Below are 26,987 nucleotides of genomic sequence, written 5' to 3' on the forward strand. Positions count from 1 at the left end.
TTTAATTTTGCAGGTAATGATAATTTTCAAATAACAAAGAATGACAATTAAGTTTACTGTTTCAAGGTTAGTTTGTTTTGTACTAAATTAGAAATAAAATGGACAATAGACTAAAAATTCTTATTATTTAGTTAGTTCTAGTGTAAGTTTAAATATAAAAGATGAAAGTTTGTAACATTTACTATTTACTTATTATTAAAAATGAGCTGTACTACATTTTTAAATTAGCTTTCAAGCTAAAACATTATTTTATTTAGTATAACTTGGTTTATAACTTTTCTATATGTTAAATTATAACTTGTTTTAAAAATATATTGTATTAACATCACATATTATCAAGAAATTAACATATGCATTTTTTATTTTAGTCGTAGAAGATTTTTTTTTACATATTTCTTTCGAAGCCTTTTTATAAGTTATATTTTATTAAATTTTATCTTCTAAGCTTATGTGATTATGTTATTGATTAATTTTGAATTTTAGTAATGTTGGTTAAAAACATACACTTTTAAACACTTAAAAAAGTATAAACATTATTAAATATTTACCTTAATACAAGGTTGCTGCTGGCTTAAGCAATTAATAAAAAAAAAATTAGGCTGCTTCAAGCCAACTTAGGTATGCTTAAAATTTTTCTTTTTTTTTTTTGAGAATTAAGTCTTTTTAATTAACTCATCAACTTAGTTTTGATATCTTTCCTAAATTTCAGGATAGTTTTTGTGATGTTTAAGTCCCTTAAAAAAACATATATATTTTTTTGTTATTCTTTTTTATTATTCTATTACCTCTAACTTTTTTAACGTTAGAATGGGATCCTACAATGAAGCTGAAGAGTGCAACATGGTAGGACTCTTTATGCTAAGCAAAAAAAAAATAACAAAGAAGAATTCAGAATTTATAGAGACAATGGCATGGCAATCATACAATCTAAATTGCTAAGAACCACAGAAAATATATAAAAAGCGCAACATAATATCTCTAACAAATGGAGTTTCAAAATAACAATAGACACAGGCTTAATTAAAACAGACTTCCTAGACATCAAATTAAACTTACCAAACAGAACATACATCTTTTTTTGAAAACCAAATTTGGATATCCTATATGTGAGCAACCAATCAAACCACCCTAATCAAATATTAAAACAATTACCTATAACTGTTAACAAAAGGCTGAACAATTTATTAAGTAACCAAGAATCATTTAACCACAAAAAACATAATTACCAACCAGCACCAAATCCGCCAACCACAAATTCAATCTAACATATTAAAAAGCAAATAAAACAACAAAGAAGAAAACATATTTATTTTAACCAACCTTTTTCCCTAACTGTAAGCCACTGAAATTGGCATTTAAATTAAGTAAAACACTTTGACGCAAATCACCCATACCACAAACTTTTTAAGAGGAATACACTTAAAATTTATTATAGCTGCATGGAAAATTTAAAACAATAAATTCTTAAACAAAACAACAACATATTAAAGAACCTAAACCTCAAACAGCAAGAAAAAACCTGCAACTGCAGGAAAGAAAAGTGTTATTTAGCCTATAACTGCCTAGCAAACAATATAATATACCAAGCTAATTAAAAAACAAACAACATAACAAAATTTTACATGGGTTCAACTAGCACAACGTTCAAAAATAGATACAGTAATCATCAAGCTTTAATAATAACTTAAAAATGACATATCAATGAGTTATAAGCTATATATGGAAGTTAAAAAACGCACACAAAGACTATAATTTAAAATGGGAAATACTCTGCAGAACTAAAATAAAACCAAAAAAACAAAAAACAAAATATGTCATTAATGTAGCCAAGAAAAGTATGAAATTGAAAAAGTTAAAAAAGAGTTATCACTAAATAAAAGAAAAGAAAGACAACAACCCTGTCTAACAACCAAAATATGAATTTTTAAAGAACAAAAACCACTAATCAATAACAAAAATAGCAACAAAATATAACTAAAAATAAGAATAAACAAAGCAAAACAGAACATAAGTTAACTTGTACATAAGTTGTTTTTAAGATTAGCTAACTTAAGTTGTTTAATTTCATTTGACACATCATAAAGTGTCTTTTTGTGATTCTTTAAAAAAATTTTGCTACTTGCTTTATATTGTTCTAACAAAACGTGTCATGCGTAGAAACTTAAGTAATCAATATGAACATTAGTTGTTTTTTTATTATTAATATATTTTCTTATAGATTTTAGTTCCTTGTATCTTTTGTTCGTTTTATATGAACTCACTAATGACTAACAGTAATACTTTTCAGGTTTTGAATTTAATGTTTTTTTATTTTTTCATAAGTTCAGACTGATTTAGGATTTTCATGTAACTTAAACTAGTTATTGGTCATTCAGGTTTGCTTTTTTGCTTTCGGAGTAGTAACCCTAAACGTTTAGTAATGATGTCTAAAGACTGGAAGATACTTTTACCAATGTAGATTCCTGTATTTATCAGGGTTGCCACACACTCAGGATAGCTCAGGAAATTTTGAAGTTTTTGAAAATCTCAGGATTGAAGATGAATCTAGCAAAAGTAAGGTATTTAAAAAATTTTTTACATCGGTTCCTTTATGAAGGTTTAAGGTATGGTTGAAAAGCCACTTTTTATGGTCTTAAATTTATTTAGCTGTTTTTAGTTTACTGTAATTATTCTGACTTTAAATTGGTCAATTTTTGATAAAAAAAACTTATTTCAAGTTGCTTAAGTTGTTTTATACTTATACTAAACATATTTTATACTAAACATACTATATTGTGAATACATATTTTATAATTATTTTATATTATATTATTATTTGTTAGCTTTTGATTTTTGTTCCTTATGCTATGGTTTTTTAATATCTTAGAATTATATCAAGTTAATAGACATAATTCTCTAAACTGGTATGGTATAAAATAAAGTTAAAGCTCTACAAATGAGTGTATTTCTAGATTTAAGATTACATACTAGAATAATTATTACAACCTGCTAAAAAAGTTTAAGATATTTTTACAAAAAAAGTATTTAGTATTATAGTACTTTCATAAAAAATATTTTTTTTTTAATATTATCTGCCTTAACAACATTTTTTTATAGGTTCCCTTCATCAATTACCACATATTTGTTCAACATACCATGTATACCAATAGGTCTGCTTCTTGTCACTATGAGATCTTTTATGAGCATTTGTTTCTGGATATACATGTCTTTCTTAAAAATGATCTTCTCTCCGAAAAATCCAGTAGTAAGGTGTTTTTATTTTATTTCTTTATTATCAAAAAGAACCTTTTTTTAGACTAACTTATATAATACATGGTTTATGTGTTGCGCATAACAATTGAAATTTTAACAGTAAAAAAATATGGTAATTCAGACTAATTTTGATTTATCTGTAATATACAGGTTGCCAAAAAACCTGCAAAACTTAGAATCTGATAAATGAAAATAAACCTAGAATTTTGTACAAAAATTACTACAAAACGTGGAAAAGCCATGAACTTGAACTAATTTTTTCATGTAAAATGATAAAAGTAACATTAAATAAAAAAACATATCATATGCAATTTTGTTTAAATAAAAATTATTTAATGTAGACACATTTAAAGTAGCATTACATTATCTTTTCAATACTTTTCACTATTTTAGACTGTTTTTTGACTTGTATATTGAAAATCCTGAAAGAAATTTAGAAAAGCTGGAAAATTTTTTCAAAAAACCTTTGGCAACCCTGTATATGTATATTTTTCTAATCATTACTTGAAACCATGTTTTATACAACTTAAATAATAAGATCTTGAAATTGTTAATTAATTAATTTTAAACAATGTAAGTTAGGAATAAGCTATAACAAGTTATCAATAACAAAACCAAAAGAAAATCCAATCAATTATTGATATAAAGTAGATAGTAGAACAAATTAAAAGTTAGTTTTATATTATAGTGATCATTCAATTTTGTTATAGTGTTTTTTGTAAAGTAGTGTTTGAGGTATTCTGAATTACTCTGTAAACAATATTATACAGGGTTGCCACACACTCATGTTACTTTATCTCAGGCTTTTGTAAAATTTTTGGAAACTTTAGGCGAACTAGTTTAGACTTTTTTTATAATCTCAGGGTGTCTTACACTACTTAGAATCTTTTTTTTTAAATCAGACTAGTTTTGGTACTTTTATAAATCTTAGACTACCTTTAAATTTTTTTTACTATTATTAAAAAATATATTTTTAATTAGTGTTTTTTTTAATTTTGGTATTTTTACTAAGCATTTAAAGGTAACTGTATTTTTTTCAAATTTTGGCTTATAATGATTTTATATTCAGTCTATTATAAAATCAGGCCAAATCAGGCTAACTTTTTTTCTTTAAAGAGTGGCAACCCTGAGAATACTTATATTATAAGGCATTAAAGTTAGTAAAAATGTAAAGTGTATTAAACTTATTTTAATTATGAAAGAACAAGATAAAGTATATTACTATACTATTACTTTAGTAATAACAACTTTTAGCTAACTAAATGTGCAAAAAAAAAAAGCACAACTTTTATGTGATTTGATACAGGGTTTTATTTAAACTTGATTGGTAACACACAAAAAATAAATAAATAAAGAGATCATCTAGGGGAAACAGAAACAAAAACATGTATTAAAATAATATGAAAATTTAATATATATGAAAAAATAAAACATGTGTTAGTGTGAAAGTAAAAGGTATTAAAGCTATGGTAATATTTGAACAAGAATTGTGTACACAGTTATTAGATATATCTTGCACTTTTTTTTGTAGATTTTTTAAACACAAACTGATGTTTCAGGTTTGAAAAATATTTCTTGTGCCATTGATCATAGCTTAAATGAAGTAGAATCTATATCAGGTTTCCCAAACTTTTTTCAAATGGCCCCTTTAAAAAATTAAAAAAAGCTATGGCCCCCTTAAACAAGATTACCCAAAAAACTACCATTAAACAAACCTAAAACCCATTTTTTGCTCTTAATCAACAACTCCAGAATAGCTAGTGTAAGTTTTAAAACTACCATTAAAAACACCTAAGATCTTTTTTTTGCTCTTCATCAACAACTTCAGAATATCTAGTGCTTAAAAAGTTTCAAATTATGACCTCATGGCCCCCTGTGGCTCTTTAACTGCACAGACCCCCCCTTTGGCCCCTTTGCTGTTCTTGGTCCCCTAATGGGCTACTTGGCCCACTTTGGGGAAACTCTGATCTACATGATTATTATTTTTTGTAAATATTGCTATTTATTAATTTGTTTACATATACGCAGGGTTGCCACACGGTCAGGAAAAGTCAGGAAAACAGGAAAAATAAGAAAAAAAAAAAACGAAAGTCAGGAAAAGTTAGGATAAAATGGGAGTTTAAAAAAAAAGTCAGGAAATTTGACAAAATTGAAAAAAAAGGTCAGATTTTGTCAGATTAATTTTCAAAATTCTTTATTTTCCAAAGCCTTCAAATAGTAAAATATTAATTAAAAATCCTTTAAAGTCAGACTAAAATTGCAAAATTCTCCTAGAAATTTACAAAGTTATTTAATTTCCAATGCCTTCATCTGGTATAAATTAATAAAATATATTTTGTAAAACTGCATTTTTTTCTAATAACATATTGAACAACTACCCTACTTGAACAAGCAGTTTTTTATGCTCTTTAGTATTGATGATCTGTGACAAGGAGACTTCTATAGTGAAACTGTGATATATACACAAAAATTTTCTTGCATTTCTTTGGTGATGTGATATCTCTTATGCAGACTTTTTTGACATTGTACCAGACTACCCAGCCTGTTGTTGCCTTTATGCATGAGGACATTTCGTGCTTGGTAATTAATTTGTTGTGCTTCATTATGAAAGACGTGATAGTTACAAATCTCAGCTTAACCAGTTATTCAAGGTTGAATTAAATGATCAAGCTTCTTAAAACCTGCCTTTGATCTTGGTTGTGCTGCAACCAATTTGCTTGCAAATTTGAGGAAATAAGACCTAGTTGAGGAACAAAAGCTCTTAAATTTCAACAAAGAATGTAAATTATTTGTTATAAAAGCGGTTGAAAATCTCCGGAGCAGAATAGCTAATGGAAGTACATTTAAAAAAAATATGTCATGCCTAAATCCGCATAGCCTTGAAAAATTAGGAGTCACAATTGTTGTTAAACGTTTTGCGAACATTGTGCACTCCTTAACATCGTAAAAAATGTGATCCAATGCTGAAGGTGATACTAGCATTGAACAATTTAGAACTTTGGTAAATTGTTCAATGAATGCATTAAAGTTCAAGATCTTCAAGCAAAAGGAAGATTGCTTGGACCAGTTCTATTTTGAAACATTAAAATTTCTTGCCAAATCTTCTCTTGGAAAAATGTTGCAACCATTATTTGTGTTGCACAATGACCGGGCTGAGCTCGAACTAGATTAAGTATTAACAAAGCTCTGCTTGAAAACAGTATGAAATGAGAAACTATTACATCCAGAAGAAGAGTTAAAGATTATTTGTATGCATACAAACTAGAACTGTATCAAGTTAGAAAAAACAAGTATTTTGCTGATAGAGCTTTTTATTGCAAATACATCAATCATACACAGATGGTTCAAGTGATGTAATGGAAATTAGATGATTGAATTCATCAAAAAAACTGTTGTTTTAACCTGAATAAGATTGGAAGATTTATATAGTTTCAAGTGTTTGATTATGTATTTTAGAATAAGTTTAACTTAAGAGTTTGGATTTAGAAAAGTCAGGAAAATTTTAGTTAAAATTCAAGAAATTTTACTCAGCTTGATCTGTGGCAACCATGTAATACGTATAGTTTACATATGTTTAATATTCATGTTTATGAAAAAAACATGTTTATCTTCTACTCTATCTCTTATTCTTAGAAGCACTTATACAATATCCTGAAATGTTTAGAATTTTGTTAGTAGTTTATTTAAAAAGTAATGTTGTTAGTTTTCAATAAATTGAGTAATTTTTTAATTATTGTTCTTATATTCCTTTAGTTTGGCATTTTTTATTTATAAAAACTGTTTAAATAATGAACAACTAATGGTTTTTAAATAATTTTATTTTTTAATGAATTTGTTAAAAATTTGATGTTAATTGCTTGCTAATAAAGATCCTAGCGATACAAGTTTACTGGAATATATGATAATAACAAATTTAAACAGTACTCTTTCTTTATTAAACTAACACATATTTCTGTATGTTAACAAGTTAACACGAGGTTACAAAATTGCATTAGAACAAAATTGCACAAGGGCACAAAATTGCACGAAGACCATTTTGCACCAAGGGTCAATTTTGCACGAGAAAAAACATAGAAAAAGAAAAAACAGAAAAAAAAAACTAAAAAATAATTGGATAAAAAAAAAAGAGAAAAAAGTTACTGACCGAGGGTAAAGGTAAGAGGTAACAGTGATAGTTTTAATTGAAAACCTAACAAAAAAATATTATAAAACAACAATAAAAAAAAAAATATTTAAAAAAAAGCTACTGAGGGTAAGGGTTAGGGGTAACAGTGATAGAAAAAAAAGGATTATTCCGTGCAAAAATGTCTCTCTGCAAAAGTGTCTTTTTGCAAAATTATCCTCGTGTAGTTTTATATTTCTGCAGTTTTTTCCCCATGTTCAAAAGTATCTTTGTGCACTCGTGCAATTTTGTACGCTCATGCAAATTTGACATCTACCTCTTCAACAGAGCTATGAAAGTTATGAGTATTTCTACAACTTTCATAGATCCGTTGAAGCGTGTTGACTTGTTAACACACAGAAGCATGTGTTAGTTTATAGAGTAAGAGTACCGATTAAATTTGTTATTATTACAGGGTTCGTGCGCGTCAGGCTAAATCAGTTTTTTTTGAAAAAAGTTGAAAAACGTCAGGCTAAATCAGTTTTTTTATTTAAAAATTTGAGAATCTCAGTTTTTCTCAGTTCAATTGCTTGAAAATTTTTGATTAAAAAAGATTGAGAAATATTTTTAAGATCAAAATGAGATGTGAATTATTTCTAAATCAAAAATTTTGTTATTAAAGACAAAATCAGTCAGTATTTGTAAAAATAAACACTAAAAACCTTTTGATGAATCTCTAATATTTTTTTAATAATCTTCATTATTTTGTTTTGAGTAGATTATAATACGTCATAATTATGAAAATCATAAAAAAATGCAGTTTAAACATTACAGTTTAGTTCAACAACTTAGCTGTTTGTTTAAATTTGTTTACATCAGCTATGTTTTTCAGAGCTTAGTTGGTTGAACTGTTTTAATTTCTAATTTAAGCGCTTTATACCAAATACTTTTAGATTAAAACTCTTAGGAGTTTATTCATATATTTACTGGTCTCAGTCAGGTTAAACAAAAAAAATTTCGCGCACCTGTTACTATTTTTTAATAAATAAGTTTAGTTTTTGACTCTACTTACTAGCAATAAAACAGTTCTTATATTTTTCTGTAGGAATACTAAATTGTATAATATTCTGTGTTTTTGAAGGTAAAGATACCTATTTTAAACTTAATTTTTTATGTATCATTATGAAAAATTGATATGTAAGTTTTTGAGAATAAAACAAAGTAGTGATTTCAATAACTAAAGCTTTTTAAATAAGGTTTATTTAATCAATTAAATTAAATAGATTTTATTCAACAATTGTTTAAATGAACAATAATTTAAATAAAATCATTTAAAAGGCAGTAATAAACTTTCAAGAAAATTTTTTTTTTTCCAGTTTGCATCTTCCATAATAAACTGTCATACTTTTTCCTTTATTAAAATTAAATTTTGTTAAGATGTAAAAAGTATGTAGTAGCTTAAATTCAAAATATAAAACAATGTTAGTTTTGTATAAAATAGGGGTAGGCAACGTTTTTACTCGGCTTGCCGGATCAGGGAAAGTTTAGTCCTTGGCTTAGAATAAGTAATCTAGTGGATCCAGTATACGAATCCGGTCGGATAATCCCTTTTTAGATCTGGATCAGGCCAGATACTAATTTTAAAAAACGATTGGAACCCGATTGAATACTAATTTTATGGATTTATTTGATAACTATTTCGAGTCCATTTAATTAAAAAAAGTTTATAAATTATGACATTTTAAACTAATATATATCTAGTATTTAGAATTCGACATTTGTCATAACCCTTGGAAGAATTAATAATAATGTTAAAGATGCAATATTTTATTACTAAAAATTACTCGAAACAAACTTAAACTTGTTAAGTATATCATAAATTTTGTACACTTTTTCAGTTTTGATTTTTTCTATAAGGATATTGTTTTACTGAAGTTCATCGTCACACCAAACTCATTATCAGCTGAAACTATAATATAAATGTATTTTTCAGTTGATATCAATGATTGTTATTTATTTGAAAGTGTTGCAAAATACGTCAAGTTGTTCGTACTGAAATGGGAAGCATATAGTTTTAACTTTAAACTTTATGCCTTAACTACAGAGTACATTTCGTGAGCAAAAGTACCCTTCCCCATTAGTTTGGTATTCAATTCGTTTGTATGCCTAAATAAATTTACCATGAACGCAAAATCTGAGAACCAATCCTTACAGGAAAATTGAGTGAAATCTTTATACTTTTATTCATTTAAAAAAGTTTCTGAATTTGTAGCTTTAGGTCCCAAACGCACCTTAAAACTTTTACTAAACTTTTTTTAATGTAAAGTTGAGCAGATTGACTTAAAATAATTGTCAATTACTTGTTAGGAAAAAAAATGCTTTTCTTAATATTGATATAAGCAACACATTATTTATTCGGGAAAAATGCCATTTTTGACTCGTCCATTGTTTATGGTTGTCATTGACATGGTAGATTGACAAAGGTATATATGTAAAATATGAGATTTAAAATAAAAAAATTGTTTAGGGTAATTTGAAAGAATATTCCAGCTGAGTTTAAACAAAACAAATTATTACAACAAAATGGTGTTTTTATTACTAAACAATTTTAACATGGTTTTAAAGTCTAACTCTTATGTTTTGTTTTGTAAAAATTTGATCCGAATTTTATACAAACTTTGTAATATTGACCTTGGTGGGCTGGTCACTTCACTCGCGGGCTGGATTCCATTAAATTTATAAAAACACTTTGGGGCCGGTCATTTTCAATCTGCGGGCCGGATTTGGTATATAATATACTCTCTGTTATTATATATAATATATATAATATCAGAGTATATAATAACCTCTAGTATATAATAGCCTCTCTGGCTTCAATAATTTTTTTTTGAATTAAAATTTTAAGTTATAACATAATTATAATTATAATAAATGGTAGCACAAAACTATATTAATTTTGTATATTTAAATTAGTTATATAGTTTATTTAAAATGCTTTTGAATGTTTAGCACACAAAAAAAAGTTTTAGTAAATTTCATATGTATGGTTTAACTTTCTTAGGCTGATTTTTTAAAAGTTAAAGTTTTGGAGAGCATAGCTGTATTATAATGAGGTTAATCAACTATGTTTTACGATAATACAAAACTATTTTTTAGTAATGTAGTGTTGAAGATCAATTATTAAAATGTTTTACAGTGTTTAAATACATGTTATACAATGACTTTTTAAACTTTTGTCTTTAATAAAACAGTTTTCGTACGTACAGGTGCATGGTAAAACTGTTTTATTTAGTATTGGGCCAGATTGTCTCAGTATCTAATGAAGATAAGTTATGTTCGAACTGTGTAATTGTAGCCAATAAAGTATCATCTCTTGAAGGAATTTTTTTATCGCTTACCAAAGGATATCAAGTAGTAAGTTTTTGTATCTAAAATGGTAAAGTTTTTGACATACTTTCATCTTTAATAGTTTATTTTGCCCAGCTATATGTTGTTATGTTATTCACAATAAAAATCTTAATGAAAAAAATTTTTTAATTTTTTAGTTGCTCTAATACAATTATTAACTTTTAAACTAGTTATACGATGAAAAACTTTTAGAAGTTTCTAAAAAGTATTGTAAATAAATTATTAACTATGATTATATTTTACTTTAATTAAAAGTTTACTTTTAGATTAATATTCAACAGCATAAATAAGTTAGTATAGATAATATTTGTTTAATTTTATTATATGTCTTACTTAAATAACAAGCATTAAAACTATTGTTGTATTTTGTCCAGGTAATTTATTTTAAGATTTAAAGACCCAAGCTTGCATGGGTGCTTAGCTTATGTATCTTTTACCTTACCTGTTACATTGATACCCAGAATACATAAAAAGACTCTTTAAGAAAGTAGTCATTATTAAGTTAAGCGAAAAACATTGTTTGAAATTGAGTATTTATAAAATAATCGATTGTTAAAAAGCACTGAAATAATTCTTAATACTGACATAATAAGTCATTTTAAAATTAAAGTGGATTTAAAGTGACTGCAATAAATATAAATAATAAATAGCATTAATAAAATTGTTTTTGTTTAAGTTAAGCAAAGTTAAGTTAAAAAATATTTTGCTGGTCTATGGAAATACGTAATACCTTATTTTGTTTTACTTATAGTTATTGTAATAAAATGCACCCTATTTATTTAAACAGGCAGTAATAGGAAATGCAGGCTTTTTTGAAAGCAACTTTTTCAATTTTGTATCTCTTTCATCTAATTCAAACGTGCGGGAGAAGCAGTTTATTGAAATGAAAGATAAAAAAAAACCAATTATTGTGTTTCCTGAAACAATGTCCACTAACAACGCATGTCTTCTTCCGTTTAGGTTATATTTTTTTAAAGTTGTTGTTTTATATTTATTAACTTAAAAAATCTGTTTTTTACATACTAATTCATTTAATATAGAAACAAATTATGCATTTTGATGGCTACCTGAATATCAGTAAAGTCTCATAGGGTGAGTAAGTTAAGTAAAAATAGTGTTGATGTTTTTTGTTTAAGGTATCATATACTTTTTAAGTGCATAGATTTTTTTCTAAATTTTAATAGACATTTTAAAGAGCTCTGAAGGACATTCGTAAACACGGTATGTCAAGGTGTTCAATAGCCACATAGCTATAACCAGGTGTTTCATTTTCTACTGTTGTATAGTTTTCTCCTGCCTGTTTATTTAAAAAATAAATATGTACTTCTTTTGTTAAAAAACAGATGTTTTGTGTTAAATCTGAAAATAATAAAACACAGTAAGTTATTAAAATTTACAAGAAAGAACAACTAATAATGACACAATAGGAAAGTCAAAAATAATTTTCAACCTTGAGGAAAACTGTGAATAGAATTTCTCTTATAAGCAATTATTGAATAGTTACTACAGGGTTGCCTCTTTACCTGAAAACCTGGAAAAACCTAGAATTTGACAATTTAGGCAAAAGAAAACTGAAAAACCCTGGAATTTTAGAAATTAAAAAAAAACATAGAAAACCTGGAATTTTAACAACTTAAATATGTTCAGTAGTAAAATTTTGATTTGACTCAATAAATATATCATCTAGATAAAATTTTTTTGTCATCATCAAATTTTTTTTTATTAAAAAACGCATTTAAAGTAGCTTTACAGTATCTTTTCAATGTTTTTATGATATTAAACACAGTTTCTTACCTTAAAATTAACTTTAAACTAGTGATGTACCGGACCCACAATTTCGGGTCCGGCCAGACCCGGATCCGGACTTTTTTTCAAATTAGAATCCGGCCAGAACCGGATCCGGACTTTTTTTTCAAATTAGAATCCGGCCGGATCCGGATATCAGACAAAAATGGCAATATCCGGCCGGACCCGGATAGTGAGTCGGGTACATCACTAGTATAAACTAGCCTGAGTCAGAATGAGGTTTTTAAAAAACTGAAAAAAAAGAACTTTAATCTAATAATAAGTAAATCAGCTAGCCACAAGGTTTACAAATTTAGGTGTTATTTATAATTAAAAATCTGAAATCAAGTTCTTGAACAAAATACACTAGAAAATTACAAAATATTAAAATCTGGATCAGCTCAGACTCATTCAAAATTTAAAAGAAAACTAGCCTGAGTTTTTATAAAAAACTAAACTAGCCTGAGGCAGTCCAAGATTTTCTAAAATTCTTAAAAATTTTCAAACTAGCAGGGTTGCCACTGTTTAAGTCAATAAAACTAGCTAGAGTGAGTATAAACAAGCCTGAGTCAGAATGAGGTTTTTAAAAACTGAAAAAATTAATTAAATCTAATAATCAGTAGAACAGCTAGCAAAGGTTGACAATTTGGTAGTAAAGTTGTGGACTGATTGCGGTATACTTAACTTATTAGTACTACCCATCATAATTAAATCCTACTTTATTTAATTGATATCTAACAAATGCTAAATTCTAACTGAGACTACTTTCTATAATCTAACACGACAGTTTTAAGTGATGAATCTTTTGTATAAAACACAACAAGAAGTACTAGCATATACAAAAATTATTAATAACTTTAGTAACACTGGAAGCTATTTAAATCTATATCAAAAGACTTAGAACATTAAACTAAAAATAAAATAAAACTTTTAGTAAACAAGAAACTGTAAAATGTTTAATAAACTATTAAACTATAAACCTGGCTTAAATATTTAAACAATTAAACACCAGTTGAAATATTCACTTTTAAAACAAAACACTACTTACAATAAGCATTCACAAAAAAGTTCAAGGTATTTTGTTGCTTCAAGCTGCACACCAAACTAACTAACTGCTTACATATAAACTGCCTGTCATGTTCTGATGTTTTGTTGCATCAGTATTTAGTTTGAAACATTTCGTCATATGATTCTCATTGGCTCGTTCATTCAACCGTATTAGCTCTAAATCTTCTCTGAGCTCAACTTTAAACAATAAATAATGCAAGTATTCATTCCAAAGTTTTCAATTTTACAACATATGTAAAGAGTTGCATTTCTGAAATGTTTATTTCATAGTTTAAATGTAAATTAGTTACGTGTACAAAATGAGCCAATCACGGTAGGTGTTTTATTTTAATTGACGAAAATGACTCTTAGTAATTTACACAGGGTTTGTTTTTGAAAAAATACTTTTCAGTATGCTCTTTTTTACTAACTAGATCCGAATCGGCCGGATCTCTGATTCCTAACAGAGATCCGGCCGGACCCGGATCCGGACTTTTTTTTCAAATTAGAAGCCGGATCCGGATATCAGACAAAAATGGCAATATCCGGCCGGACTCGGATAGTGAGTCCGGTACATCACTACTTTAATTTAAAAATAGACCCAAAAATGTGTACTTTTAAAAACCTGGGAGAAATTTGGAAAACCTGAAAATTTTTTTGAAAAAACGAGTGGCAACCCTCTTACTGTAAAATATAAAATCACTTAAAATTATATTCACACATAATTTTTATAACGTTTTTTAAAATTTGTTATAAAAATTTGATTATTTTAACGACAAATTTTTTTAATAAGTCACTATTTTAAAGATTTTACAGTTTAGACTTTAAAATAAGTATAAACAGGGTTGCCACAAAACCTGGAATCCTAGAAAAAACATGTAATTTTAAAATTTAGGCTATAAAAGCTGGAGTTTGAGAAATTGAACAAAAAAAATTGAAAAAACATGAAATTTTAATAATATTTACATACTAAGTAGTCAAGTTCCGATTTGACAAAATAAACTTATCATATAGATTAAATTTTTAGTTACCATCAATTTTTTTTGAATTTAAAATACATTTAAAATAGCTTTGCTGTATCATTTCAATGTTGTTATACAATTTAACACATTTTTTTTTACCTTAAACTTTTTAAACTAAAAATAGACCCAAAAACGTGTACTTTTTAAAATCTGGAAGAAATTTTAAAACCTGGAGAAAATTTCTTAAAAACCAGTGACAACCCTGTATAAAGTTTAATAAAAGTATCAGAGTAAGTGTATTTATATTTATATTAATATTTTAGTATAGGTTTTATTGTTAAAAAGAAAACAATAAGAGGTGTAGACTTATAAAACGATAACAAATGTGGTTTTTATTCAATTAGAACAGAAATTTTTAGTTTATTTTAAGCACTGATGAGCTTATTGAGCGAAACTTAATTTGCCAAATGAACTTTTGATCAATTAAAAAGTATACTAACTAATATATTAGAAAATTATAAAAATAATGATTGCTAAATACCTAAAATAAATACTTAAGTCTGTAAAAATAAACTTATAGCTAAAATAAAGATATATAAAATAAGACCAACTATCACATTTTGAGGCTTATAGAAGAATAACTCTTTATTTATATTTTTATTAGTTTATTATCTTTTAAATAATGAATGATTTGTAAATATAATGATAGATCATAAAATATTATGCAACGAGCTACATAAATTAACATCTTCCCTTGCTCGTTTCAAGTTTGCTAAAAAACCTTGATATTAAACAAAAAAACCTGGAATTTTGAACAAAAATCACTAAAAGACCTAGAAAAAAGCGGAATTTTAAACAATTTTTACATAGACGCATTTAATATTAAACATAGTTTTTTACTAAAAATAGACCAAAAAACTTGTTTTTTTGAAAACCTGGAATAAATTTCTCGAAAACCTTTGGCATTCCTGTCTTTTAAAGCACTAAAAATAGTTACAGGGAATTGACAAGTTTTAAATCTTAAAACACATAATTAGACTCTAATAATTAAACAACTTTTTTTATAGCTGAATATTAAATAGAAAGACTTAATACAAGAATCTTAGTTTAAAACTATAAAAAGGCACACATAAAATACTAAATTATCTTGAAGTTTTTGCTATATCCATCCTGGTTAATAAAGATTGCTCATCTTCTGTTTCTCTTACCGTTTACTTCACATTCAAACTTTCCTTTCGCAATTTCATGATTCTTAGGCAAGTTGCACATAATTACTTCTTGGAACTACATAAACAGGAACGTTTTCTTCTCCTACTTGCATTATTATTGAATGACTGTTAGTGATACCATTGGTATGGTCACCAACATCGTCCAGAGAACTATGAAATTCATGTTTGGATTGGTTTTCATTGCTAACATGGAACGCCTGTGAATCATTAAACCGGCTTCCACTAAATTTGTTGGGACTTAGATTCTTCTGTAATAATTATATTTGTATATAATGGATTGATCCTCATATCTGCTGCTCCTGCTATAGTTTGTCTCTTAATAAGAACAATTAGTTATTTCTGCCGGGAAGTTTTGAGTATATTGAGTCTCTGTAGCATGGAAAGCGCAATTGTCTATAGCCTCGGTGGCTAGATGGTTCATACCTTTCATCTTTTATCATCTGGGAGAAGTTTTTCGTCACCAGCAGCAAATTAAACCTGCAATTTTAAGCCATTAACAATCTTTTGATCTATTCTATACATGGCATCTTCAGCGATTCTAATCTGTTTAAATTTTGGTTGGTGCTTTGTTTTGTGAGCATGTTTACGGGTTGCAACATCTTTAGTAGTCTGACTGCCTTTCTCCGTGGTGCCTTCTCTTGTGGCCTTCGATCAGCTCTTCTCTTCAAAAAATTGCTACAGACCTCACATTAGAAAGGCTACTCTTTGATTTACCATAGAATTATTTACAACAAAATTACAGTCTTTGTAGGAAAAGTAGACATGTCTAAGACTTACTTTCTGCACATCCGATCTTTGCAGGTAGAAAATGACCTTTTATAGCTCGTTTACGTCCAAAAGGTATTTTATTTTCACAGTGTTACTGACCAGTTCCTTTTTTCACCTGACAAATTTCTCCTGAAGCTCATTTAATTAGTTTTGCACTATTTTGCAGAACTGATAGTAAATCCAAGAATTTGCGGTATCTGTATTCTTTTTCGCAAGTATCACACGAAGGCAAGTTGAAAAATATTTTTGCTTTCCACTTACTAAAACATAACCGGTGTTGCTGTAAGCAAAGTTAAAACTAATGTTAAGAATATGAATAATTACTTAAACAAGCTGCTGATATCACTTAGTTCAATGTTTAGAAAGTACTTGTCCTCTATAATTTATTCCATGTTGACCATTGAATATTCAATATTGAACAATGGATTTTCCTTTTTATCCATAGTTTCTTCCTTATTGGGCTTCGAATCTTTCACATTGGACATTAGATCTTTCTTATCGACTATCGGATCTCCCACATTAAACGTAAAATCTTTCTTATTGACCTCTAAATCTTCTTTATGAGTCACTAATTCTTTGACTACAGCCATTGATTTCATCAACTCTGTTATGCAGTTATCAGGTTTTGTCAATAATCGATAATTATGTGCCATCATAAGATTACATAGCTTTTCTTGTGCATATTGTAACATGTGAATTGATGCATAGTCAGCACTTATATTTTACTCTAATTTAAACGCCTCGAATTTTCTTACTAACGCTAACCATGTCTCTTGACTGATCCGCTGGTCAATTCTTAGTAGAATAAGTGTGGGTGTACTTGTAATACCTGAACGATTGAATGGACTGGGTGAGTGGTTGTTGTGTTTGGATTTAGTGACAATATATAGCTGTTTTTTCGAACCCTTGAGCTTATAGACAATCTGTTAGCTTCACCACTCGAAGTGTGTTGGTCTCTTGAAATCTGTGCTTAAGACCACAAGCTTCAGGAAACTCAGCTTCAATAAAACTGATGGTAATTTTGTCTCCCTGCTTGATAGAAAATCCAATAGATCTCTTCTATTTTAAAGCGGTAAAGTGTTGTTCAAGAAGAATAACGCCTTTATAAAGTTTATTAAACTTATTAAGATATTATTTTCAAGCAGTGAATGGACATTCAAAACGGAAGAAAAAGTTCAACCAATGACAATTGAAATTATAAGACCTCAACCTATAAATATTGTAAGTTTTAAAGTAGATTGTTACAATAAGTAAGCAGGAGTAAACCCTACTGCTAAATAAAATTATAAAATTATACTAAATAAAACAAATTTACTTCTATATTAAGGCCATAGGGGGGGGGGGGTAGAAGCCATTTTTTGACCAAAAATAACATACAGACTTATATTATAGCAAATTTCATAATCTTTCAGATGCTTTTTTTAGATTTTAAAAATATTAAGTAACTTTTTTTTTATAACCGGTTATATAAAGGGTTGTCTTTATAAAGGGTAACTTTAAAGCCGTTTTTCTCGAGTTTTTAAAAACGGGCTTTAAAATCTATCTTCTCCTTCATTTTTCAAGCAATCTTCTTCAAATTTTCAGGAAATGTTTCTTACATTATGAGAAAAAAACGTTATTTGTGAATTTTAATAATTTTAAAAAATAAAAACTTTATGACAAAAAAAAAAGTGATTTTTTATCAAAATTTTTTTTAAAAAAAAAAAAAGCTATTTTTACTTAAAATTTTTTAAAGTCACAAATAAAATTTTTTTGTTATTGTATAAAGAATAGACTGTGAAAGTTTGAAGAAGATTGCTTAAAAAATGAAGGAGGAGATAGATTTTGAATGCATTAGTCTTTTTTCGCCGTTTTAGTTTTTCCTTCCCCATAAGGAACCTGTTATGCGGCCCGACTTTGGCCGGTCATATCTCAAAAACTAATTCGATTTTTTTAAAACGGTAAAAAGCAACTTGAAGCTTAGTAAAAACTCCATAAAATAAGATCAACTTGTAAAAAACATGGCCTACCCCCCCCTATGGCCTTAACAATTGAAAAATAATTGCGAAGTATTTTTATAAATAAGCAGATTTACTATAGTTTTAAATAACATTTTAAAGTAGTATTAAAATGAATTTCGTAGTCGATAACTTTTTTGCAGATTAAGTTAAGTTTATCGGTACTTAAATAAAGAGTAAAAATTTTTTTTTTGAAGTTCTGTGTAAATTAAAGTATATATTGTTACTCTTTTGTTGTTTTCCTTAATATTTAATAGGTAGTAGAAATTACTTTTATGTCTTCAAACATCTGTTTACTTTTTTAGTGTCATTTGCAAAGTCATTGCGTTGTAGACTTATTCTGGTCATTTTTCAGTTTCTTCACATATTATGACGTCATTGTACACAAACCATTAAAACGTGAAGATTTTGAAAACATACATTTATATAAAGAAGCTGCAAGAAATGTAAGTTTAATTTGACTGAAGTGTTAAAAAAACCTTAATTGTACTTATAACGCCTAGCTATCACATCTAAATTGATAAGCCATAAAATATACTGTTTTTACAACTTTAAAAAGAATAGTATTTTCTCTTCTTAAATTACAACTAATTAATTCTAAGAAAAATGATCATTGAATATAAACACAACAATATAGCTATTAAGCTATATTTGTTATTTTAATTACGTAAAATTTTGTTTTTAAATGTTAAATCACTTAAAATTAGAATTTTTGGTTATAACTATTTTAAACCATTTAAAAAACTTATATTTTTGTATCTTTTTAACTTTTTTTATTCCTTGATTTTCTAGTTTATATCTACCAATTAAAGTGAATTTAACAGATTTTTACAGAAAGGAGTAAATTGTTGATTGATTTTATTAGATCAATCATAGAAATCATACTGTTTATTTATTTAATCTGATAAGTTTAATACTTCGTAATTTTTATTTAAAATATTATATATTTTCAAACAAGTTTTGAATTAGAACGTCCAGTCTTTTAGTTGAAAAGTATTGAAAGTATAAAAACTTTATTTGGTTGCAAGAAATTAATTTTGATATTAAATTAATCAAAAATTAAAGCAAAACCTCGTTCAGGGCTGCCTTGAAATAACTAGAATTTGATAATTTATGCAAAAATACCTGAAACTTTGAAATTTTGTAAAAACATATGGAACCATTCTTTCATATAAAATAATTAAATTTTGATTACATACGAAAAATATATCATAAACCATATATTTTTTTGAACACATGGTAAAACACATTAAAATTAGCATTATAGTATCTTTTTAATATTTTTATACTATTTTAGATTTTTTTTGCATTTTTATTAATTTTATACTAGAAATGGATAAAAAACGTGTACTTACAAAAGACTTAAAAAAATCAGAAAAATCCGATAGAATTTATAAAAAATCTATGGTAACTCTGCCTTTATAACATATTATATTTAAATTATTATTAGAATGTAAGTATTGTAATGTATAATAGAAGTACTTGTTGTTATTATTAATCTAGTAAAATAATTTACTCTTAAAATGATGGCATTTATAGTAAAAAATAGTCGATTGTAGGTCGGTGGATCTAAATATCCAGTTGTCTTTTTCATTAACTTTTGTGAATGAAACAAGTACTACTTTGTAACTACCAAAACAATTGACATTTATTGAAATTGTCAACTAAGTGTAATATTCAACGCAGTTGCTCTTAAATAAATAAATGTCGTATTGTTTGCTTGCAACAGGGTTGCCAAAAAACCTGAAATCCTGGAAAAACTTGGAATTATACAGTTTATTATGTAATTATATAAGTAAGTATGTAATAAAACAGTAAGTTGCACTGAGCAAATGTTCTTACATAAACAAAAATTGCTCTGTGCAGTTTACTGTTTTATTATATTTAACAAGGTCGAAATTTTCTCCCACTGAAACAGGGTAAAAAAAAGAATAGTTAATTTGCACATTTATTGTGATATTTACATGTTGAGTAATGAAATTTCGATTCAATACAAAAAATCTATCAATGGAAAAATAAGTTATTTAATTTTTTTTAAATATATTTAAAGTAGCTTTACTGCATCTTTTCAATATTTTATACTACCTAAAACAGTTTTTTTATCTTAAACTTGATTTTACACTTAAAATGGGCCCAAAAAATTGTTTTCTATAAAACCTGGCAGAAAACCTTTAGCAACCATGTTGCAAGTATTGAAATTAATATACAAATACCTTCCTCTTGGGTTCGCACTTTAAAACAAAACCTAAAAAAGCGAACTCAATGGGAATTGCAAACTGAAGAAATAGTAATTTTTCTTTTCAATATGCTAAAAGCCAATAATGTTGTGGAGAGTTTTAAAATTCTTTAAAACAAAAAGTAAAACTTGTTCTATCTAAGCTATTAAATATATCTAATTATTAAACTACATATGAAGTATTTTTTAAAATCTCTATACAAGGTGTAATTTAAATTTAATCATGTGAATTTAGTTGTGAACTCCACTGTTCCTTTTTTTCGTTAATGTTTATTTTTGATGTTATAACATTCTTATTAGTATTTTTGAACGTTTTCCTGTTGGTTTTTTTGTTAGTTTAATCAAAATTATAAAAAGTTGTATCGTATTAATACGTAGTTGATAATAAAGTTTTTTAAGTGAAAACTAAAAAACACAAGCTTTTACTTTCAACACAACGTATTTTGAGTATAAACTTAACGATAAGAGTGAACTCTAGAGGAATTAATTAATGTAATTAATGTGATTAATGTTCCTAGCTATAAAAAAGTTACTGAACTTGAGTTTTTGTTTTCTCAAAAAGTGTTTTATAAAAGTGACAGCAATAAAAGTTGTTTGGTTGACAGGGTTGCCAAAAAACCTGGAATCCTAAAAAATCTGGATTTTTAAACAACTTTTACATGTTAAGGAATAAAATTCGATTTGACATAAAAAACCTATTATATAGATAAAAAAAATTTGTCATCATCAACATTTTTTTTTATTGAAAAACATATTTAAAGAAGCTTTAACATATCTTTCAATGTCGTTATACTATTTAACACAATTTGTTACCTTAAACTTAACTTTAAACTAAAAATAGACCCTAAAACGTGTAATATTAAAAACCTGCAAGAAATATTTAAAACCTGGAAAAAAATTGCCAAAAACATCTGGTAACCCTGGGTTGATTAAATATTATTTAAGCTTTTTAGTTATTATCAAACTTTTTAAATTATGTAATAAAGAGACTTCTTAATTTGAAATGAATTTAGTGAGGTTTCCCTCTTTCTGGTATAAGTCGATTTGAATTGTTTTGTTCCAGTTTATGTGATATAAAAATTAAAGCATATAATTTACTTTTTTCTTCACTATTATTTCGTTATAAATTTGCAAAACTTTTTACTACCATATATAAGTATTTTGAAGTTCTATAAGTTTAATCATTTTGTATTTTAAATTATTTTATGTTGTTTTCTAGTATAATATTTATGGTTTTCATTCTGTATATCAGGTTATATCGCAACATCTGGGAATAAAAAAGTTACAAATAGTAGATCCAAATGTACAAAACAAAACTTCTCAAAAAACTGAAACTACAATTTTTCAAAACAAAAGTTCGTTTATGTAAAAGGATAACATTTTTACATCATTACAATTAATTTATTTTTAAATTATCTTATAAATCTATGTAATTTTAAATATATTTAAGAATAGTTAATCATTTTCAAAGTTTCAATATAAAATAAATCAGTTAAGTTTATCTACAGCAACTAATTGTAGATAAAAAAAAAAGATTTTTTTCTATATCATTCATTTCAGGTAGTTGACTCCTTTTTTAAAACGATATAAATTATCAGAAGAAATAAATAATAAATGAATTAAATAATAATTTTTTTTTTCTTCATTCATTATATGAACTTTCTTAAAGTTTACATAAGTGACCATATACGGTGTCAAACACTTTTGGTAAATTACATTTACTAAAATTATAAATGTGAAAATTTCCCTAAGCGTAGAGTCTTGAAGGATTTTGAAATTATAGTCTGTTATTAACTTTAGTTACACATTTACTTTTTTAAACTAGATTTGAATTTTATTTCTTGTTAAACAAATCTAAGTTAACAATTTATTAAAATACTCCAAAAGTATATGAAAATAATATTGAAAATATATCAAAAAACAAATGTTATCTTTCTATGTGTTTAGATTTAAGAATGGTAACAAATTTTTTCAATGTTTTTAAAACCAATTTTTGTTTAAGTATAAATTTGCCATCAATATTTTGATTATAATCAGTTATGTTTAATCACAATAAAACATTAAGTATTATTATTCTTAAAGTTTTGCTTACTTTGGTAAACAACATAACATTTATTAGATTAAAAACTTATATTGTTTGCAGAAACAAATCGTACTGACTGGTCTAGTGAAATTAATTTGGTAAAGTCTATCATTCCATCAGCAGACAGAAAGGTTATTTTGAGTGATCTAGAAAAAAGCAACTGCTTGCATAAAACCATTGTCAATTTTTTTGAAGAAAAGGTAACAAATCATAATGCTAAGGTAGGTTTTCTGTAATTAAATAAAAAAGTTTATAAAAATTATATTCATACCATAAACAACACGTGGTATTTTTGATGTTGAGTTAAATTCTAATAATTTTACTAACTAGCTTTTGCTTTGAGCTAATTGAGGACATTTAAAATATTATAGCTACGTTATTATTTTATAATAATAAGTTGTTTTAAAAAGAAATCAAAGCTAAAACCATTGAAGATAAGATCAACTACAATTTAAAGATACCTTTGATTTAGTATAAAGATGTTTTACAAAAAAAAACAGAAAAACCGTTAAAGATAGGTATAATAAAAGATAATTACTTTTATAAGAAACGATGATAATAAATAAGCTTATTACCAGTTCTACATATACACTTATGAAAGTCTTCAAAGTTTGATGTTTTTCTATTTTATACGGTTTGAAATATAATATTTTATTAAAGCAGTTGGCAGATACTTTTTTAGCAGGCGAGTCAGATTTAATAGAAAAAACCTATTTAGGTCCAGACTTGTTACAAAAGTCTTTGTGGGCTACGTGATTAAAAAAATCTTAAAAGTAATATTGTAATGAAGTATCGGTATATGTTCTTCATATCAAAATAAAAAACAATTTCACAAAATGTCCTATAAAAAAGCAAATTTTATATAATTTTACAATTTGTTATAAAGCTAAAAAATCATTTGCGGGCTGTATCTGGCCCGCAGATCGCACGTTACCCATCTTTCACCCCTATTTTATAGACTTTTGTAAACTTAGAATATGTAAATATTTTACACTGATGCTATTAGTGGTTATAAAATTAAGGGAGTCTGGGGAAGAACATTTTACAAGTTTTAACATTGGTTTTGATATGAAAGCATAAAGTATGAAATATAATTCAGTTTTTATAGAGTAGAAAAAGTTAGTTTATTTTTGAGATATGGTCATTTTTGTAAAAAGTTTGCGATACAAACGTATGGACCGGAATTTTTTCATTGTTAATATAGTATGTAGGAAATTACTAACATATGAAATTATATAATTAATATAGGAGGTTATAAAATTAACTAATAATCTATCTTCTTATTTTTTGAGCTAGAGACCTCAAATTTTTAAGAAACGTTCCTTATTAAGTTTAGAAAACTGTAAGTGTTGAATTTTTAAATAAACTTATAAACTATAAGTTAATTAAAAATGTTAAGATAAATAAAATAAAAAAACTGGTTGTTTTTTTAAATAAGTTTTTTATATATTTTTTAGTTAAAAAAATTGTGCATTTAAAATGTTTGAATATTACTAATGAACTTATTGTAATAATTTATAGAAAATTAATTTAATAACGAAGGTAAAAATAGATTATTTTTAGTGAAATAATATTTTTTACTCATTTTGGTTGACGCCTTTTATTATTGAAGTCGCCGACTTCGATCGCTTTTATTTAGAAAGTCACTTTAAATTTTGTGTAATGGTTAAAAGTTTCTAATAAATAAAATTAAACTCTAAAAAATAAGATCACTTAGTAAAAACAAGGTGGATCCCCTCCTGTGCCCTCAAATATAAGAGTACAAAAGTCTAAGGGTAGTTTCAAACTTGTTAAAATCTCTATAGTAAACTGAAACTGACTCAGGCAATTTTTTTTTGCTTCAAAGAGTGGCAAAACTGTTTTCTTTTTAATAATAATAAAGTTATAGTTAATTTATAGTTATTTTGTTGTTCGAAGACTGCTATGCTTTTTTTTTAAACTAGTTTGTTTTCAAAACGCATGATTAAAGATAATTTTTTAAGGTAACCAAAAAAGAGACTTACGTTAAGAATCCGGAAGAGAGACACATGTCCTTGCAAGAGAAAAAACTTAGTTTTGTTGAGAGAGCTAAAAATGAGTATATTAGTAAATTTTCTTTGAAGTATAGATAGAAACAATGTAGATTAATACTCTTCTCACTTTCGTTAGTTAAGAAATATTCAATTTACAATTTTTTATATTGTAACGAAAATGCTTCTACATTGCTTTGTATATTTAGCTTAACCTACAAAGCAAGTGATAAAACATAACTTTTGTTTTTCGGTAAAATTGAATTCAAAATTTCTAAGGTACTAATGTTTAAGTTTTTAAAATATACTTGTTTGTTTTGTAGTGCCCTTATGATTTGTTATTTTAATAAGTTCAAAAACTATGTAAAGCTTCTAAGTTTATATTTAATTGCTTAATTTATTTATTAATCGTCGTTTTTTATAAAGAATAAATTTCTTTAAATTTTCTGTTTGCTTTTGTTTTTAGTTATTTGTAATTATTTACAAAGTTCTTAATTATGAAATTGCATAGTTGTTAGTCTTTTCGCTAGCATTTTTCAGGTTTTTTTAATCTAACCCTATTTTATATCGAAATACACTTTAATATTTAAAAAACAATGAATAATTAAATATCAACTCAATTATACTTGAAACATACATATATACATACATACATATAATCTAATAATAATAAATCAAAATCATAAAGTTTTAAATATTTACAAAATTAAATATCATAGACAATTACGAATTTCAATACTTTTAAATTAAAATAAGATTTTTTGCTAGTAGAAGTAAAAAAAGGTACACATTTATTTTAAGGTTTACTATTTTTAAAATTACTATATTTTCGATACGCAGTTTAATAGAATTACTACCTTAAATTACTATGTTTTGCAATAAAATTAAAAAATAGTTTACTTTTTGTTAAATTACTAGTCAGACTGTATAGTAGTTCAATATTTTAAATGATTTTTTCACTTTTCTAAATCAATTCGTTCCGACTGTTAAAGGCGAATGTTTTTTCCCCATACCTTTTAATAAGACTAAATAAAATGGTTTTGTTTTATTTTTTATATGAGTAAATTTTTGTTTAAATAACTAATAACAAAGGAGTTTAATAACTGCTTTTAAACTAAAGTCACTTTCTTTTTGAGTACGTATTTTAAACCCCAAAGATTCTGTCCAAAATGTCAAATAAGTTTTAGTAAAATGCTTTGTAACTAAATATGATGATAAAAACAACTTATCTTCAAGATTTCTATTGTCAAAGAATATTTTAATTAAAAATAAAACTTTAATAAACATGCATTAAAAAACAAAAAAAGTTAAACGAAAAAAAATAAATTGCAGTGTACAACCAAAAAGCTCCTGATAAAATGCAAATAAAAAAGTCCTTTTATTGAAGTTTAACTTAGATTTTGAAAAAAACGAACATTGTAATTTGCATCGTATCATTTATAATTGAAATCTGAGAGAAAAAAATATATTAAAAACTTTATTTAAAACACTATTTTAATAGTTAAACATATTTTAGTAGATTTAATAGAAAGAATGTTTATGATTTGATTAGGTGATTTTAGATCTCTTCATAACATTCGTGACTTTTCATACTGAAATTAGCAACTTTGTAAAAAAAAAGTAGACAAGGACTTCTAGAGTACGCACTTCCCGTGAGCGGAAAGTAATTAAAATGGGAGACGCTTATTTTCAAATCGCAGTCATTTTCCAACCGATCAAATTCAAAAAATCAGTTTGAATCCGATCAATTGCAAACCAATCAACTCCTACCCAAAAAATTTTAGGCCAAGTAGTTTTACCTCCTATCAAATCCAACTCTTTTGGCAAATTCATCAATTATAATCGTTTAAATATTGTAGAAGTTAATTAAATTTTTAGTCAGTTTTGTTTCAGAACTAATGTTATTTCCTATTCAGGTTATATCTTTTCTATTTAAAAGATTTGTATTTAGTTTTTTCTTAATCTATCGTTTCGATCCGATCATTTTTATTTAGAAAACATCTTACAATAATTAAATTTTTCTAGAAAAAATTTTATCGGGATGAAGTACTAATAAAAAAGCTGCGATTTTCATCTATCTGTACTATACTGAAATTAATTTATTTTTTA

The 26,987-nt window shown here is 26.1% G+C and overlaps 1 protein-coding gene across 2 annotated transcripts; it reads left to right on the forward strand.

Annotated features, from left to right (window-relative positions):
- Window positions 1-11: 11 nt before the first annotated feature.
- Window positions 12-25,319, forward strand: LOC145832289 (lipid droplet-regulating VLDL assembly factor AUP1-like). Of its 2 annotated transcripts, none has more exons than XM_082939609.1 (9): window positions 12-66; window positions 3,097-3,249; window positions 10,621-10,768; window positions 11,550-11,722; window positions 17,696-17,774; window positions 18,856-18,996; window positions 22,039-22,141; window positions 22,930-23,090; window positions 24,852-25,319. In XM_082939609.1, the coding sequence occupies exons 1-9, from the start codon at window positions 41-43 to the stop codon at window positions 24,978-24,980; spliced, it is 1,113 nt and encodes a 370-aa protein (XP_082795735.1). In that variant the 5' UTR covers window positions 12-40; the 3' UTR covers window positions 24,981-25,319. The 2 variants fall into 2 exon arrangements, with proteins under 2 accessions (XP_082795735.1, XP_082795742.1); XM_082939616.1 differs by having other exon boundaries at window positions 17,699-17,774.
- Window positions 25,320-26,987: the final 1,668 nt, after the last annotated feature.

The sequence above is a fragment of the Thalia democratica genome, chromosome 1 (assembly GCF_965202585.1).
Source record: "Thalia democratica chromosome 1, ktThaDemo2.hap1.1, whole genome shotgun sequence".
NCBI lineage: Eukaryota > Metazoa > Chordata > Thaliacea > Salpida > Salpidae > Thalia > Thalia democratica.